At 38.7% G+C, this 15963-nt stretch overlaps 2 protein-coding genes across 2 annotated transcripts in view; both read left to right on the top strand.

Moving 5' to 3' along the window:
• The window catches only part of LOC128620368 (CXADR-like membrane protein), a 45846-nt gene extending 40550 nt beyond the window's left edge, over nt 1–5296 (top strand). The window contains exons 6-7 of the mRNA XM_053645301.1: nt 32–173; nt 1672–5296. Of these exons, the coding sequence (XP_053501276.1) occupies nt 32–173; nt 1672–2011 (482 nt within the window). The 3' untranslated portion in view covers nt 2012–5296. The remainder of the gene's footprint in view (nt 1–31; nt 174–1671) is intronic.
• A 5705-nt stretch (nt 5297–11001) lies between these two features.
• The window catches only part of gramd1ba (GRAM domain containing 1Ba), a 77954-nt gene continuing 72992 nt past the window's right edge, over nt 11002–15963 (top strand). The window contains exon 1 of the mRNA XM_053644695.1: nt 11002–11288. Coding sequence (XP_053500670.1) covers nt 11110–11288 — 179 coding nt within the window. The 5' untranslated portion in view covers nt 11002–11109. The remainder of the gene's footprint in view (nt 11289–15963) is intronic.

Genomic DNA, 15963 nt, shown 5'->3' on the forward strand with positions numbered 1-15963 from the left:
GTGACAGATTTGTTACGTTTGTCCTGTCCAGACGTTCGAGGTATGGGAGTGATGGCCGGCGCTGCGGTGGGCGTGTCCTTGGGCGTGCTACTCCTCGTTCTCATCGTGTGGCTGGTGTTCCGCAAGAAGGACAAGAAGAAGTACGAAGAGGAGGAGACGCCCAATGAGATCAGGTAAGCGCCAGTGGCGCTTGATTTCCAACAACAGCACATCCTGAAGTGGTTCATTCGTCTTATACGACAGCAATCCGTCAACGATGACAATTTTCCGTTTTATTTCGAGTTCGCGGACGTCCAGGAAACAGCTTCTTTCCTGCTATCACATCACATCACCTATAAACGGTCCTAAAACCCTCCGAGTGAGTTACAAAGACTGACTGACACTGGAGACTCCTTCCATGCATGTTACATAAACGTCTCCTTACAGCAAACTTAAATAAAAACAGTCGTCGTTGTTGTTTTTTTTTTAACGTTTACGTGGTGTCCTCCTCCATACAAGCCTCCGTTAATGCTAACGTATGCTAACGTAACGAGCGCACGAATGCAACAACGAATCGACAGCTTCTGACCAATCCGATTTGAGAATTGGACGGCGCTGTGGCGTAAATGAGAAATATTGATACAATTCCCGACAGTCGAGATTTTTATGGTGCGTTATTATCCCTTTCGAGACAGTTAAGTATTAAGAGTGGCTAAAAGAAATCCGTACACGTCCGGATATATTTGCGAGCGTGAGGATGAATAATGCAGGGCGGGAGACTCCCGTGCATCAAAAATGGACGCGTCGAGAGACTAGAGACGTCAGCGAAGTGGCGCTCCACCTCACCCTGTTTACGTACTTGACTTTATTGTCGTGCTGATGATGGAACATTCTCGAGGCTATAGCGTTGGTGAAGGAACAGCATGCCATGAGTCCGTTTGGCCCCTTGTCCTCAGGGTTTTAAAGATATTGGATGATTTATAGTGATATATAATGAAATGCTGACACTGCGGTGTCGGACTCCCTGCTCTCTCTCTCTCTCTCTCTCTCCCTCTCGCTCTCGCTGTCTCACTCACTCTTTCTCCCACTCTCTCTTTCACCCGGAGCAAAATAACAAAATGAAAAACGTACATGTGCTTAGATACAGTTCAGTCTGGATTTGAGATATGATTCTTTGAAATGAATAAAAAGTCCTAAGAAGATTTTGTCTCCCTCTCTCTCTAACGCTCTCGCTCTCGAATGCTCTCACACGATCACGAGATGATTAAGGCTATAAAAATGAGCGTGTAACTGATTAAAGACTCATAACAGCTGCGCTAACTATTTAATCTCTCTTCCTTTCATAGTTGGATATCAATAAACTGTATCTCCAACGTCGGAGTTGGAAAACGAGACCGGTTTTCCAATTCTGCTCAAAATCAGGACACGTCGCCTGCGTCAATGGACTTTTAGTCGACTGATCTTGTCATCGTCTGTAATTATAAAACGGATCGTTCGAAAATCCGATCGTCGCAACGTTCGAAGATGTCATAAAATCGTCGATATTCAGAATACTCTAACGTCTGTCTGTTATTTTGCTTAGCAACCACTGTTAACAGATTACGTTGCGAGGTAGAAGAATTGTTGATATTGTTAATAATATTAATGGGCAATTCAATTCTTTATTGAACGCATGATTCTTTCTCTCATCAGAGAGGACGCTGAAGCTCCCAAGGCCAAGCTGATGAAACCCAACTCTCTCTCCTCCTCCCGGTCGGGAAGCTCTCGATCAGGCACCTCCTCCACCCAGTCCATGGTTCCCAGCGGCGCCCCACGTGGCCACAAGCTTCACCCACCCCCTCCCTCGGCGGGGCCTCGGAAAGACAGCGTCCAGCCTTCGACGTTGCCAGCCATGCCCCCGGCGTACACGCAGGTCGCCCCGAAACTCCCCGAGCCCCACAGCAGCCCCAAACTAAGCCCGGGCAACCTGGCACGGATGGGCGCCATGCCGGTGATGATCCCGGCCCAAACCAAGGCATTCCAGACTGTCTAGAGATACACAGACATCAACATCACACACACACACATATCCACACATATACCTGTATACTGATTTACTTTTTACACGCATGAGCACTACGGCAGCGACGATGCATCCCGGTCTTCTGAAAGCCGAACCCAAATCCACACACACACACACACACACACACACACACACAAATTCTGAGCCTGCGAGCCCAATCAGACTCAATCCATCAAGAGAAATAAAGCAAGCAAAGAAATAAAAAGGGAAATAAAGGCTGAAGTCACTTGAAGCGTCCCTAATCGCTGCGTCAATAAAACACCACATATGGGAAATAAGAAGCGATTGCCCTCTTGATGTGGACAATAAAAGAAAGTGGTGTTTCACCTTAACACACGCTATTTGTTTTTCGCCTTGATGGCAGCGCCGGGGATTCCGCATGGCCAGGCGGAACGGTTGATTTATTTTTAACAAGGAAGTAGCCGTCGTGAAGGAATGCCACACTCCATCCAGCGAAAAGAGACGTTTCTCTTTCTCTGCTCAAACTCATAACCAGCTAAGCAGCTCTGCTTGTACGCTCGAGGTGTTGGCGTCGAGCGGACAGCTTTTACAGGTAGAAGAGAGGAAAGGACTTGTTCCAAACACCTGCTACTGTTTTCCTTTCCAGTCATGGTAATATGATTGGCTCTAAACCAGGAAGTGAAACTGAATCATCCACATGGCTGATTTGTAAATCTCTATATATATTAAAAATGTCATTAAAAACACGTACAATGAGGTCCTAAAAAGTCAAAACAGCTCGTCTTTGTGGCTTAAAAACTGCAGAGGCAATACTATCAAGCTGTAACTGTTCCATTTGACCAAAACCTGGTATAAAGACACAACATTAAACAGATTGATAAGGCGGTTAAGATTGATAAAATTACATAATCTGTTAATATGCCCCGCCTCCTCCTCTAGTAAGTCAGCATTGTGAGACGTTAAGGTTCGAATTAGGGCGGCGTTAGTGTCCATAACCTTTCTTACCACGTCATTTATACGAACGCAGACAAAATCCAAACACGACGTTCTCGCATTTCTGAATTTGTATGAATTTGTATGAATCATGAGATCGCGTCGAGAAAACATTATCGCATGTCCTGGATTTGCATACTGGAACCTGATTGGGTTTTATACTCGATCACGCGATAACTCTGGCCTGTTGTTTTCAATCGTTTTTGAAAATGACGTTTTTCAATTGATAATTTGCTACTGATCGCTAGGGTTAGGGCTTTCACTTTTTACACCCTCATTAATTTATGTCCTGAATAATAAAATATGGCTTTCTACGGTCATTTCACTTCCTGGATTCGCTTTTCTGAACCATTTTAATAGCTTACTTCACTAACTGTCCATTATCCACTATAACCAATAAGGAATATGATATGATTGAACCAGTTATGAATGTTTTCATGGTACATGATGCATTTTTATATTTACACTCGCTTACTTTTGATATATTTTACCTGTTCAGTACAACATTTAATACACCTAAACGGCAATAACATAAAGGTTTCTGTACTGCAAGTTCTGTTAGCTATAAGAATTATGACCTTGTTTTAAAATTATTTACAATTTTTTTTTTTTTTTTTTTTTTTGTAGTCAACGAGAAGTTTGTGAATTCAAATCTCAGTACTAGAAAAAAAAAAAAAAAACATTCTAGGGCCCATGAGCAAGTACCCTTAACGTATTCTTCTGTCTCTGCTTAAAATGAATTAATTTCATACAGACTTGACCTAAATAGGTTGTAATTTTATCCCAGACCAGCTCGTTGTGAAAACTATGTCACGCTTTCTGCTCGGGTCGCTATATTTTCGGATGTTCCACATTTTTGCAGCTTGGTCTGTTTTTTTTTTTTTGTTTTTTTTTCAATTATTTTTATTTTCCTCGTATGATAAACCCGGTTAAAGCCGACCCGCTCTGCGATGCCACGATTTAATAAAACCGAACGCTCGGTGTAATATTCTCCCTTCCTCCAGAGACAGTTTAGTTATTTCCTGCTCTGCTCTTGTATTTTTGTTGGATAAAATAGGTCTGGGATAAGAGTGATTGCGAGTGAGTATTCGTGAACGTCCCTCAGGGGTAGCACAGCGTCCTCAAACATCACCTCAGTGTAGACTTTTTGGAATATAGGCAGCATTCGTCTCAACTGATTAACTGGATATGATATAATACTGACAGTTGACATTATAAGTAAGGACCAAACAAGAGTGGTGAGGTGAAGTGGAGTTACTCTTACTACCCTGAAGTTTTTTTCAATTTATACTTGTGGATCATCTATAAAACTCTTCGGACTTATACTATAGCAGCTGTAAACAGTCGTTCTCTCAGCAGACCTCTCATCGGTACCTTCTGACCAATCAGAATCCAGAATTCAATAGCGCTGTGGTATAAAATGGGTTAATAAAGCATGATTTCCCTTTCACCCAGTGTATTAACCTTTCAAGGGACCCAATTTTAGTAGCGCAGGTTCGACTGGGTGTCCAGAAAAAGGATATCAGTTGAAATCCCTGGATTTCCAAAGAGTCAATGCAGGGCTCTTGATCCAGGCTCTTTAACTCACAAGCTCTGGGCTCATTGTGAATAAAATTGTCTGCCAAACGAATGAATTGTAAATGAAGCTCTCGTCTGCTTTGTCATTTCTTTGATCCTTTTCAAAGTGCAAAGATTTTGACGACTTTGCACTTCCTCACATATCAAAGCTTTTGGAATGATCTGAGATGGAGAACATCCTCACAGCCAGTATGATTCATTTCCCATCGTATCTGCTGAAATGAACTGTTCCTTTTTCTTTTCTTTTTTTTTCTTTTTTTTTTTTCCTATCGAATTTCAATTCCAAATTATTTATACAGAGCTTTTTGTTTTTTTTAACGACGATCGTCACAAAGCGGCTTTACAGAAATGTGGGTCTCGATTCCAATAAGTTATCCTAGTCGAAAACTTTTTTGGAGACGCTTTGAAAGGAACCGAGACTCCGTGCGGAACGGGAAAGCCATCTCTTTCAGACGTGACGCAATATCAAACATAGACGATATCGGTTCTTAAGTGGGTCAGTCATTTGAGATCGACACAAGATGCAAAGCAGTGAAATGGATTGGCTGGAAATAAAGCAGAAGAGTCTGGACCTGTACTTCTTTATCTTTTTGCTTTGAAGATGTTCTCAGAGCTTTGGAGATTATATGAGATGGAGAACACCATTTCAGCTGGAGGGATTTTTATGCAAGCAGGATCTTCTCATCGCAAAATGAAAAAAAAAAAAAAAGGGTTTGAGTTTCCAATGGCATTTTGAAAAATAAAAATGTTCAAGTGGGGAAAAAAAAAAATCCAATTCATCATGTGACTCCTTTACGCTAAATGATGTGATCGGATCAGCCGAGGAATTCTTACTGTTGTTATTCCCTGGACCTAATGTACTTCCATGTACGTTTACAGCATTTAGCAGACACCTTTATCCAGTATGATCTACATAAATGTTTCATAATCACCATCAAAATCATCTTTATGCTAGGTATATAGTCCGGGGTTTAAGAATATCTTTTAGATAACTAAGTAAACAACAAAAAGTAAAGTACTAGTCCAGTTTGATTTTTTTTCGTCTTACATAAATACATGCCTGAATCTTCATATATCTACCTGAAATATATTTATATATATATTTATATATTTATTTAAGTAGCAGCCAGGATCCATATCTACCAAAGTTCAGACAGGAACTATATTAATATCCAGCTTTCTGTCAGAATTCTGTAGCACAACTTTGAATGGTGGTATCTGGGTGGAGTTTAGTAGATGGCTTTCCCATCCAAAGGAGTTTTCGCATTCAGTGCCTGGTAGTTCACGCAGAAACAAACACTCCCATCCTTTTCGTGTACTAACACAACCGGAGCAGCCCCAGAGGACATGGACGGTTGTATAGTCCATTTTTGGAGCATGCTGGCTACTTCAGAGGAAACAGGGTGAAAATGGCAAATGGCGCACTTATATAGTGCTTTTATCCAAAGCGCTTTACACCATGTCTCATTCACCCATACACACACACACACACCAACGGCAGCAGAGCTGCTATGCAAGGTGCTAACTTGCCATCGGGAGCAACTTAGGATTCAGTGTCTTGCCCAAGAACACTTCGGCATGTGGAGTCATGTGGACCAGGAATCGAACCACCAACCTTACGATTAGTGGACAACCCGCTCTACCACCTGATCCACAGGTGTGGATATGTTCCCCTTAAAGTCCGTTTGAATCCACTGAAAGCTCGGGAACTTGTATCCAACCATAACAGAAAGAAAAGCATATTGATCTTTCTGAACCATAATGTTCTTGCTGATGCGGCATATCGACAGCATTGACACAAAGTTTGGGCTCCTGCTCATGCATACACTCTCACTCAATGCTATTGCATAGGCTGAACTCGGGTGAGAGCATCTTTTGGTCTCCCCCCTGGTGGTCTGGAAGAGAACTACATGCTAAATATACTGTTATTTCCCGTAGCACTGTTAAACAGTTTGGTAGCATTATCGCAGGTTCAGTCCTGATTTCATTACTGTTACTGTTTGTTTGTAGAGTTTCGACCTTCTCGCCATGTCCAATTTGGTGTATTCCCGCTATGTGAAAACATAGGTGGATTGGCTGCGCTAAATTTCTGTATACCCAATTGACTGACCCAGAGTGTATTCCCAACTCACGCCAAGTGTCCCTCGGATCGACTCCGGATCCACCGTGACCCTGACCACCGAAGATGAAACGAAGGAGTCCGGTGGACGCTACTAGCTTGCGATCTTGCGTGAAACGATATTAAACTGTCTCCATTGCGTTTATTTGATCCGATCTGCCTGCTTCATAACGGTTCGGCATTCACGTCTGAAGTATTTCCTTCACCTTTATACATTTACACAACCTGCTCAATGGCCTTTTCCATGGTACAGCAAAGCAGTGACGTTAAAAAAAAAAAAAAACCTCTGTAAAGATTTGAATTCACAAACATTCATTTGTCTCTAATCGATCAGCTGAAACACCTTATCGATAGTATTTATTTATTTTTTTCTTATCTCTGCATGTTTGCTCTCAAGATCCACATTGTGTGTGTGTGAGAGAGCAAGAAAAGTGATGATACAATAGAAAAAGATCTCTGCGACGAAATAAAACGATCCGATCCAAGTGAAACGGACTCGTAATTGTATCCTAACAGCATAAAGACGTTTTATATCGCTCGTAAGCCGAAGAAGGAGTGTTAATTATCGTGCGTTTGCGTCCAGCGTGTGCACTAATGCATCGAAAAGCAACGGGAATGCATGTTTCAGATCTCGCAAGGGTTTGTTTTTTGCCCCAGTGCTAATATAAGTATACCGTATATCAATAATTGATGTTAAATGCATTTTTTTTTTTTTTTTTTTAATAACTTGATTGCTATTACTGTGAATAAGAGTTTTATATTTGACTTTTTTCTTCCGTTTCGTTTTGAAGGACGGCGAATGAAATTTGAGAACGTGTGAGAGGGCTTAAAAGTCTCGGATGTGCTTCGTTCGGTTAGTTAAAAGTCACAACATGTATATAATCACTCTGTGAAAATGTATATTTGTACAATATCTGAATTTGCTCTTCGGTTTGTAATAAAGCATTCGAAGGCGAAGGGAACGAAGACGGTGATGGTGTTTATTTGAGTGGTTCTGATGGACATACGTTGATTGCTTGATTACTCCGAGTTTTTAAAAAAAAACAACAACAACAACAACAACAGAGCTACTCTCTTGCATTGGAAAACATGACCAAGATCATCCAAAACAATCTGGAAAGAAATAAATCCATTAACACTCTCGATGCGGAAGGGTAGTCTTCGTTATCTGATCGTGTGATGCTAATGTCTAGAAGAAGAAGAAGAAGACAAAACCCCTCATCCATCTTTTATTCATTTATGGAGACGTTTTATCAGGGAGCTCGACGTGCAAATATTCACTGTGATAGATGTCACCGTTGGAAGCTAACACCAACAGAATAGAGCTATCATCTACAATTTAGCCTAGCATTTATGATTTGATTGCTATGATGATATCAGAAAACAATTTCTGCTTATATATATATATATATATATATATATATATATATAGCTAAATTTCTGACATTTGGCAAAGAAGCCAGTTCCGTGAAAGGAATTTAATCTTCAGAATTTTCTTTGTGTGTGTGTGTGTTTGTGTGTGTGTTCCTAAAAGTGTAAAGACCAGGGATTTATTTATACGCTTAGCATGAAGAAAAAAAAAATTCCGATTTTTTCATAATCGACTTTGATCCAGACTTTGAACGGAACTGAAATGAGTGAGTGTAAAAGTTCCTTTTGTTCATTAAACTCTTCCTTGTACCAAATCCAACATGGATTTATAGCTACACACACACACACACAAAAACCTCACCCCTATCTGTGCAGAAACACTCATCCATCCGGATGAACGTTTTCTGCTAAAACGAGCTCGATGATCTCCCGTGGGCCGAGACAAAGAAAGAATCCTCATTACGCATTCCTTAATCCTGCGATAGTGAGGTCATTGTTCTCGCTTTTAGCCAGTGCTGCTGTCGTTAACGTCTCCCTCTGCACACGCTGATCAATAGCACAGAGCCAGAGGCTTCGGTTCACCTTTCAGTATCATGGCAGATTAATGGAGGGAGTAAGAAGTTCAGCGTGCTGAGAAGAGTGGAGAGAAGTGCAACGCTGCTTTTTAACATATTAATCTAACAAATACGGAGAGTCTGCTCCTCAGGGGTTATAGCATTATTCTGAAAAAGAATGATACAGGATCATCTCTCTGTCTCTCTCAATCTTTCTTTCTCTGTTTCTGGTTCTGTCTCTCTCCAGCGCTCTGGGACATTAAAATGTTGAGTGATCATGCCCTCTACTGGACAAAGGAGCTCAAGAACTATAAAGGGCTTTTAAAGAGAACATTTCTGGTAGACCATCCATGCATCCGTCCATCCATTTATTCATCTATCCATTCATCTATATGCTCAAGTAACTATCCATTCATCCATCCATTTTCCCAAGTAACTATTCTAAATAAAAATTAGCATCTGTCCATCCATCCATCCTTCTGTCCAACCATCCTTTCATCCTTCCGAGTACCTATCAGTCCATCTTTCGATCTATTCATCCATCCAGCCATCGAAGTAACTATCTATCCTTCTGTCCATACATCCATTCGTTCCATATATATATTCCATATTTCCAAATAACTATCCATACATATGACCAAGTAACTATCCGTCCATCCATCAATCCATCTATCTTTCCAAGTAACTGCCCAGCCAGCTATCCTTCTGTCCACACACTTGTCCATCCATCCATCCACCCATCCTTTCATATTTCCAAGTACCTATTAATCCATCTGTCCATCTATTCATCCATCCATCCATCCATCCATCCATCTAAGGTTTTATCTATCCTTCCATCATCCTTCTGTCCATCCATCCATCCATAATTCCATCCTTTCATACTTCCAAGTAACTATCAATCCATCCTTCTAAACATCTATCCATCCATCCATCCTGAGACTGAGATCCCATTTATCCCAGATCTGAAATCCCACTTAATTAAAGCATTGCTAAATGATCAGATGAATACGGTACGTTGACCCCAAAATGTTGTTTTTTTTAAATCTAATAATTAGTCTCTTGAGAATTTTTTTACTTGATTAAACGAGTAATTGCCTTGCTCAATAAACGAGTTATTCCAAACAGAAGGAAAATGTTTTCTCGACATACTCCTACTCATCTTTTACACGAATCCCCTGCTGACTAATCACACAAGCTATCGTTCACCTTTACATCTCCGGTCAGTTTATCAGCAACTATTTGACTTCCTGTATTAGGAAGGCCTTTAAAACATTGCATAAAACTATGACATTTTTGGAAATAGTTAATAAAATAATTAAGAAGAATGACTGAATTTTCATATCGCCGCTGTAACGGATGACGTGTTTCGCTCCAATCGAATTACGACACAACTTACACTTGCTGTTTGGCAAACCTACGGACAGTTCAGCGTCATGGAGACGGTACTCGAGTTCTTATTCGATTATAACTCAGGAAAGAGCAAACACATTACAGATCAATGAGCTGTCGCGTTGCGAAAGCGTCTGAATCTGAAGAAGGTGAAGAGATAATGCACATTACCGATGGCATGCCAAGATGGGATTCATGCAAGAAATAAAAATCACTGCTGGCAGACGAATCGTTTGGGATGCATTTGAATTGAATCAGCTAAGAGCCCATTCCTGTAATTGAGCAGATCCATTAAGCAAATGAAACGCGATGCTGAAATGAAATCAGGGTGGAGATGGAAACATACGCTGAAGGCTTTTAGAACAGTAACTTCAATAACCTGAAACACTTTGGTGCACGATGGCTTTCCAGAATCCTCTCAGTCTGTCACATTACAGTACATGACTTCAATGACACCCAAAAAGACCTTTGTTGTTGTTGTTGTTGTTGTTGTTTGTTTGTTTTGTGTTGTTTTTTTGGCTCTCACGGTTCAAGACACCGGATATCTGCTTCATCCTAATCCTATTGTCTATTACACATTTCAGGATCATGAACACTGAGAAATGGGTTAATTATATAAGAAATACAGTTGAGGTCATAAGTGTACATGCCTTGCAGAATCTGCGACATGATGTTAATAAAATAAAAACACACAACTTGGACATGTTATTAAAAAAAAACTGCACTGTAAACTCCTCTGTCTACTCTGTCCTGAAGACTGTTATAAAGCCCTGACACTGGAGACTCCTTCTGTAAACAGCGCTAAGTTTGAACTTATTTTTTTTAAACAATATTTTATGTTTAGCATAAAATGTTTATGTTGTACTTTCGTCATCATCATCATCATCTAATTTTGATCTAGCTGCTGGATATTTTCATCGTTTTTGACCCTTTTGGCGTTCCACTGCGCCTTGACGCGCACCGGCACGAGCGCTAGGTCGCCGTTCACTTTCCGCAAGTGTCTCTAGCCAGTGCGCGCGCGCTCATGTCCCGAGCTCAACTTTACGCTGTGATCTCAGCTCGAGCTCCACGCTCCTGATTCCTTCACTAACATCACTGACAACATGTCCTACACCGGACACGGACGGATTATCCCTCTGCTGCACGTGCAGCAGGAGGAGGAGGAGGGGGAAGGAAACGCGCCGAAGACCAGCTCATCATCATCCTCTTCATCCTCATCATCCTCATTCTTCCGGAACCGGAGCTTCACGACGGGCGCGAGCACTCCCAGGAGACATTACAGGTAGGATTCTGTCCAATCCATCCATCCTAGCAGGTCTGTAGAATTTCTATAGGAAAAAGAAATAAATAAATATTGTTCAGGCAAAAAAAAAAAGTCTGCACTTTTGTGAAACAGGAAAAATACAGGAAAAATATTCACCTTTAAAAGGAAAAAAGTTTTTAAAGAACAAAATAAAAGGTAAGAAATAAAGCCATTACAATAACTGGATTAGTATTATTATTATTTGTTTTATGTGTATATATATATACACACACACACACACACACATACACATACACCTTGCAGAATGAGCAAAATGTTAATAATAGTAAAAAAAAAAAAAAAAAAAAATAATAATAAAAAAAAGAGGAATCCTAAAAATGCTCAAAAAGGCAACGTGATGCATTAAGAGCCAGGGGGGTGTAGACTTTTGAACAGGATCCTCTGTGTAAATTGTTATTATTTTGTCGTCTGTGAAACACAAAAATATCTCATGTAGCTTCTGAAGGGCGGTACTAAATGAAAAAAGAATCATCTTTAAACATAATAATAACAATTTACACCGATGATCCTGCTCAAAAGTTTACACCCCCTCCCCGGGGCTCTTAATCTATCGTGTTGCCTTCTTGAGCATCGGTGAATGTTTGCACCTTTTGTAATACTCGTGTGCTATTATAAAATCATACAGCCGCTACTGGAAACGGCTCGAACATGCAGGAGATGCTGGAAAAGTAAAGAACGTGCCGGACGCGGAGGATTTGTTTGTTTGAAGAACAGTGGGCAGTTTAACTGCTCAGGACAAACAAGGGACTCGTGAACACAAGAACTCTCACAAAACATAAACACGGCCGTCGATCGTCCAGGTAACGACATGCGGGATTAAGAATCGAGCGTGTGTAAACTTTTGAACGGGTTGTTATCGTGTCTTGTGGATTATAATGTGTTATGTGAAATCGCTCATTCAGGGCAGGACTGAATCACGTTACGAGCTCAGCTGTATTGTGTAGCAGTTGTAGTGTACGGTATCATCAAAAGTATATTTGTAATACTTTATATATGACAACAGATTAGAGTTCAAATGAATTAAAAAGGTATTGTCTTTAAAAAAAAAAAAAAAAAAAGATCAGAAACTTTTTAAAGAAGAGCTTCTGCTTCAGTGGCACAGCAAATCGTCTGTTTTTCACGTGACTTAAACGGATTTCAGCATACGTTTATGGAGTACTGAAGCGTCTTACTATTTTTTTTACGCTTACACCGGATATAAAGTGTCAATCCATTCGTGTGTGAGAGAGTGTATGGAATATGCGAGAGTGTGTGAAATAAAGAAGGAAAGAAAGTGAGGTAATGGGAAGGACTGTAGGATGTGTGTGTGTGTGTGTGTGGGCGGGAGGGAGGTGGAGAATCCTGCTAGTTGAAGGTCAGCTTAGTCTTGTAGCTAGAGATAAGAGATCAGTAGTATGTGTATTTTCCTGCTCTGAGAGCTGTGGTGTGTGTGTGTGTGTGTGTGTGTGTGATGACCTTCAAAGTGTCTCAACATGCTCTCTAGGTGGAATATGATATTGTCTTGAGAACCTGTGTGTGTGTATGTCCCCTATAGGTCATGTCATGGTTGTTGTTTTGTCACCTATGTTGTCGGTGTAATGAATTAGCGTCACTCCGAATGACCTTGTCCGAGACGACCCTAAACGAAGCGAACAAGTGTAGCTGCCGAACAGCCGTTAGCTTATCGCTTATCAGGTTCCTTCGACCCTGACGAGGAACGGCGAAGGACGTCCAACAGCTCACTCACGTCCCGGCGGGACTCTGGGGATTAGACTTCCTCCAGGAGTTTTCCTGGAAAGAAAGTGATAGTGTGATAATAATTTAAAAACAGTAAACAAGCTGACCGGTTTATATTCATTAGGTAACTGTAAATGGATAAATACGCTGCTGTGGTAGAAGAGGAGTAAAAATACTTGGGCGCATGCTGTTGTAGGAGAACACTTGGCTTCATCACGGCACCCCGTCACTGATTATTTTCCCATGACAGCACAATGCCGAGGGTTTTATTCCCTACAGTGTATAAAGCTCCAGTCCACATGACTGTCCCAGACTCCGCCCACTATTCACTATTCACTATGTAGTGCATTATAACCTGGAGTGGGGAAGATTTAGTGTACTCATCAACTCCCACAATGCACTGCAGCAGGGTGGAGTCCAAATCAGTGAAGTGCCCGAGAAGGTACAGATTATATATCTGACATTTTCTTTTCTGTTCTTTTTTCTTTTCATTTTTTTCTTGTCTTTTCTGTTCTTTTCCGATCTTTTTCTTTTCTTTTCGTTTCCTATTTTTTTCTTTTCTTTTTGTTTCCGATCGTTTTTCTTTTCATTTCTTTTTTCTTTTCATTCCTTTTTTCTTTTCATTTTTTTCTTTTCTTTTCTGTTCTTTTCCGATCTTTTTCTTTTCTTTTCATTTCCTATCTTTTTCTTTTCTTTTCGTTTACCATCATTTTCTTTTCTTTTCTTTTTGTTTCCTATAATTTTCTTTTCTTTTTTCTTTTCATTTCTTTTTTCTTTTCTTTTCTTTTTTCTTTTCTTTTCTTTTTTCTTTTCTTTTTTCTTTTCATTTTTTTCTTTTCTTTTAATTTTTTTCTTTTCTGTTCTGTTCTTTTCCGATCTTTTTCTTTTCTTTTCGTTTCCTATCTTTTTCTTTTCTTTTCTTTTCATTTCCTATCATTTTCTTTTCTTTTTTTCTTTTCTTTTCTTTTTGTTTCCTATAATTTTATTTTCTTTTTTCTTTTCATTTCTTTTTTCTTTTCTTTTCTTTTTTCTTTTCTTTTCTTTTTTCTTTTCATTTTTTTCTTTTCTTTTAATTTTTTTCTTTTCTGTTCTGTTCTTTTCCGATCTTTTTCTTTTCTTTTCGTTTCCTATCTTTTTCTTTTCTTTTCTTTTTGTTTCCTATCATTTTCTTTTCTTTTATCTTTTCATTTCTTTTCTTTTTTCTGTTCATTTTTTTCTTTTCTTTACTGTTCTCTTCTGATCTTTTTTTTACTTTTTGTTCCCTATTGTTTTCTTTTCTTTTTGTTTCTGATCATTTTCTTTACTTTTTTCTTTTCTTTTCTGATTTTTTTCTTTTCTTTTTGTTTCCTATCCTTTTCTTTTCCAATTTTTTTTTCTTTTCTTTTCCGGTCTTTTTTGTTTTATTTTATTTTATTTTATCTTATTTTATTTTATTTTTGCTTCCTACATTTTTCTTTTCTTTTCTGCTATCATTCTACTGTAATTTTTTTTAAAAATTTCCCTATGAGGGTACATAAATGTTTCTTTTTTTTCTTTTCTTTTCTTTTTTTTCTTTTCTGTTCTTTTCTGATCTTTTTCTTTTCTTTTCGTTTCCTATGTTTTTCTTTTCTTTTTGTTTCCTATCATTTTCTTTTCTTTTATCTTTTCATTTCTTTTCTCTTTTTTTTAATTTTTTTTTCTTTACTGTTCTCTTCCGCTTTTTTTTTACTTTTTGTTTCCTATTGTTTTCTTTTCTTTTTGTTTCTGATCATTTTCTTTACTTTTTTCTTTTCTTTTCTTTTTTTTTTATTTTCTTTTTGTTTCCTATCCTTTTCTTTTCCAATCTTTTTTCTTTTCTTTTCCGGTCTTTCTTATTTTATTTTATTTTATTTTATCTTATTTTATTTTATTTTATTTTTGTTTCCTACATTTCCCTATGAGGGTACATAAATGTTTCTTTTTTTTCTTTTAATTTTTCTTTTCTTTTCAGATGTTTCCAATCTTTTCTTTTCTGTTCCTATCTTTTTCTTTTCTTTTCCTTTTTTTTCTTTTATTTTCATTTCCTTGCTATTCTTTTCTCTTTGTGTCCTATCTTTTTCCTTTTCTTTTCTGCTATCATTCTGCTTTGAACAACTTTACTTCCCTACAAGGGTTTCATGTTTATTTTTCTCTTTTTTCTTTTTAATGTTTTTTTTTTTCTACTTTTCAGTCTTGTCCATTTTTTCTTTTTGTCTCTACTATTCTTACTATTGTTTATTTTCTTTTCTTTACTTTTTCTTCCTTACTATTCTTACTATCCTTCCACGGTAGCACATAAATTTCCCCAAGCGAGATTACTAAATGTTTATCCCTTTTCTCTGTTTTCTTTTCTTTTTCCTTTTTTCATTCTTTTCTTTTCTCCTTTCCTTTCCTTTTTTCTTCTTTACTATTCATACTACTATTCTGTTGTAAAGTTTTAATTTCCCAATGAGAGATTAATAAATGTTTTTTTTTCCTTTTCCTTTTCTTTTGGTCTTTTTTTCTTTTTAAAAACTTGAAATCCGCCATTTATTATTATTATTATTATTATTATTATTATTATTATTATTATTATTATTATACTACATGTATTCGATACACACTCTATGGCTGGAAGTACAGTATCTGAACCCCTGACCATCACACCTGTATATATGGTTCTTCCCCAAACTGTTGCCACAAAGCTCAACCCCACCGAACACCTTTGGGACGAACTGGACCCGGAGCCCATCATCAGCGCCTGACCTCAACCTCACTAACACTTTTGTAGTTGAACGAACACAAATCCCCACAGCCACACCCCAAAATCTAGTGGAAAGCCTTCCCAGAAGAGTGGAGCTCGCAGCAAAGGGGGAATAAATCATGAACGGGATGTTCAACATGTACAAATGGATGTGATAGTCAGGGGTGGACATACTTT

Source organism: Ictalurus furcatus, chromosome 16, assembly GCF_023375685.1.
Source record: "Ictalurus furcatus strain D&B chromosome 16, Billie_1.0, whole genome shotgun sequence".
NCBI classification, from domain to species: Eukaryota; Metazoa; Chordata; class Actinopteri; order Siluriformes; family Ictaluridae; genus Ictalurus; species Ictalurus furcatus.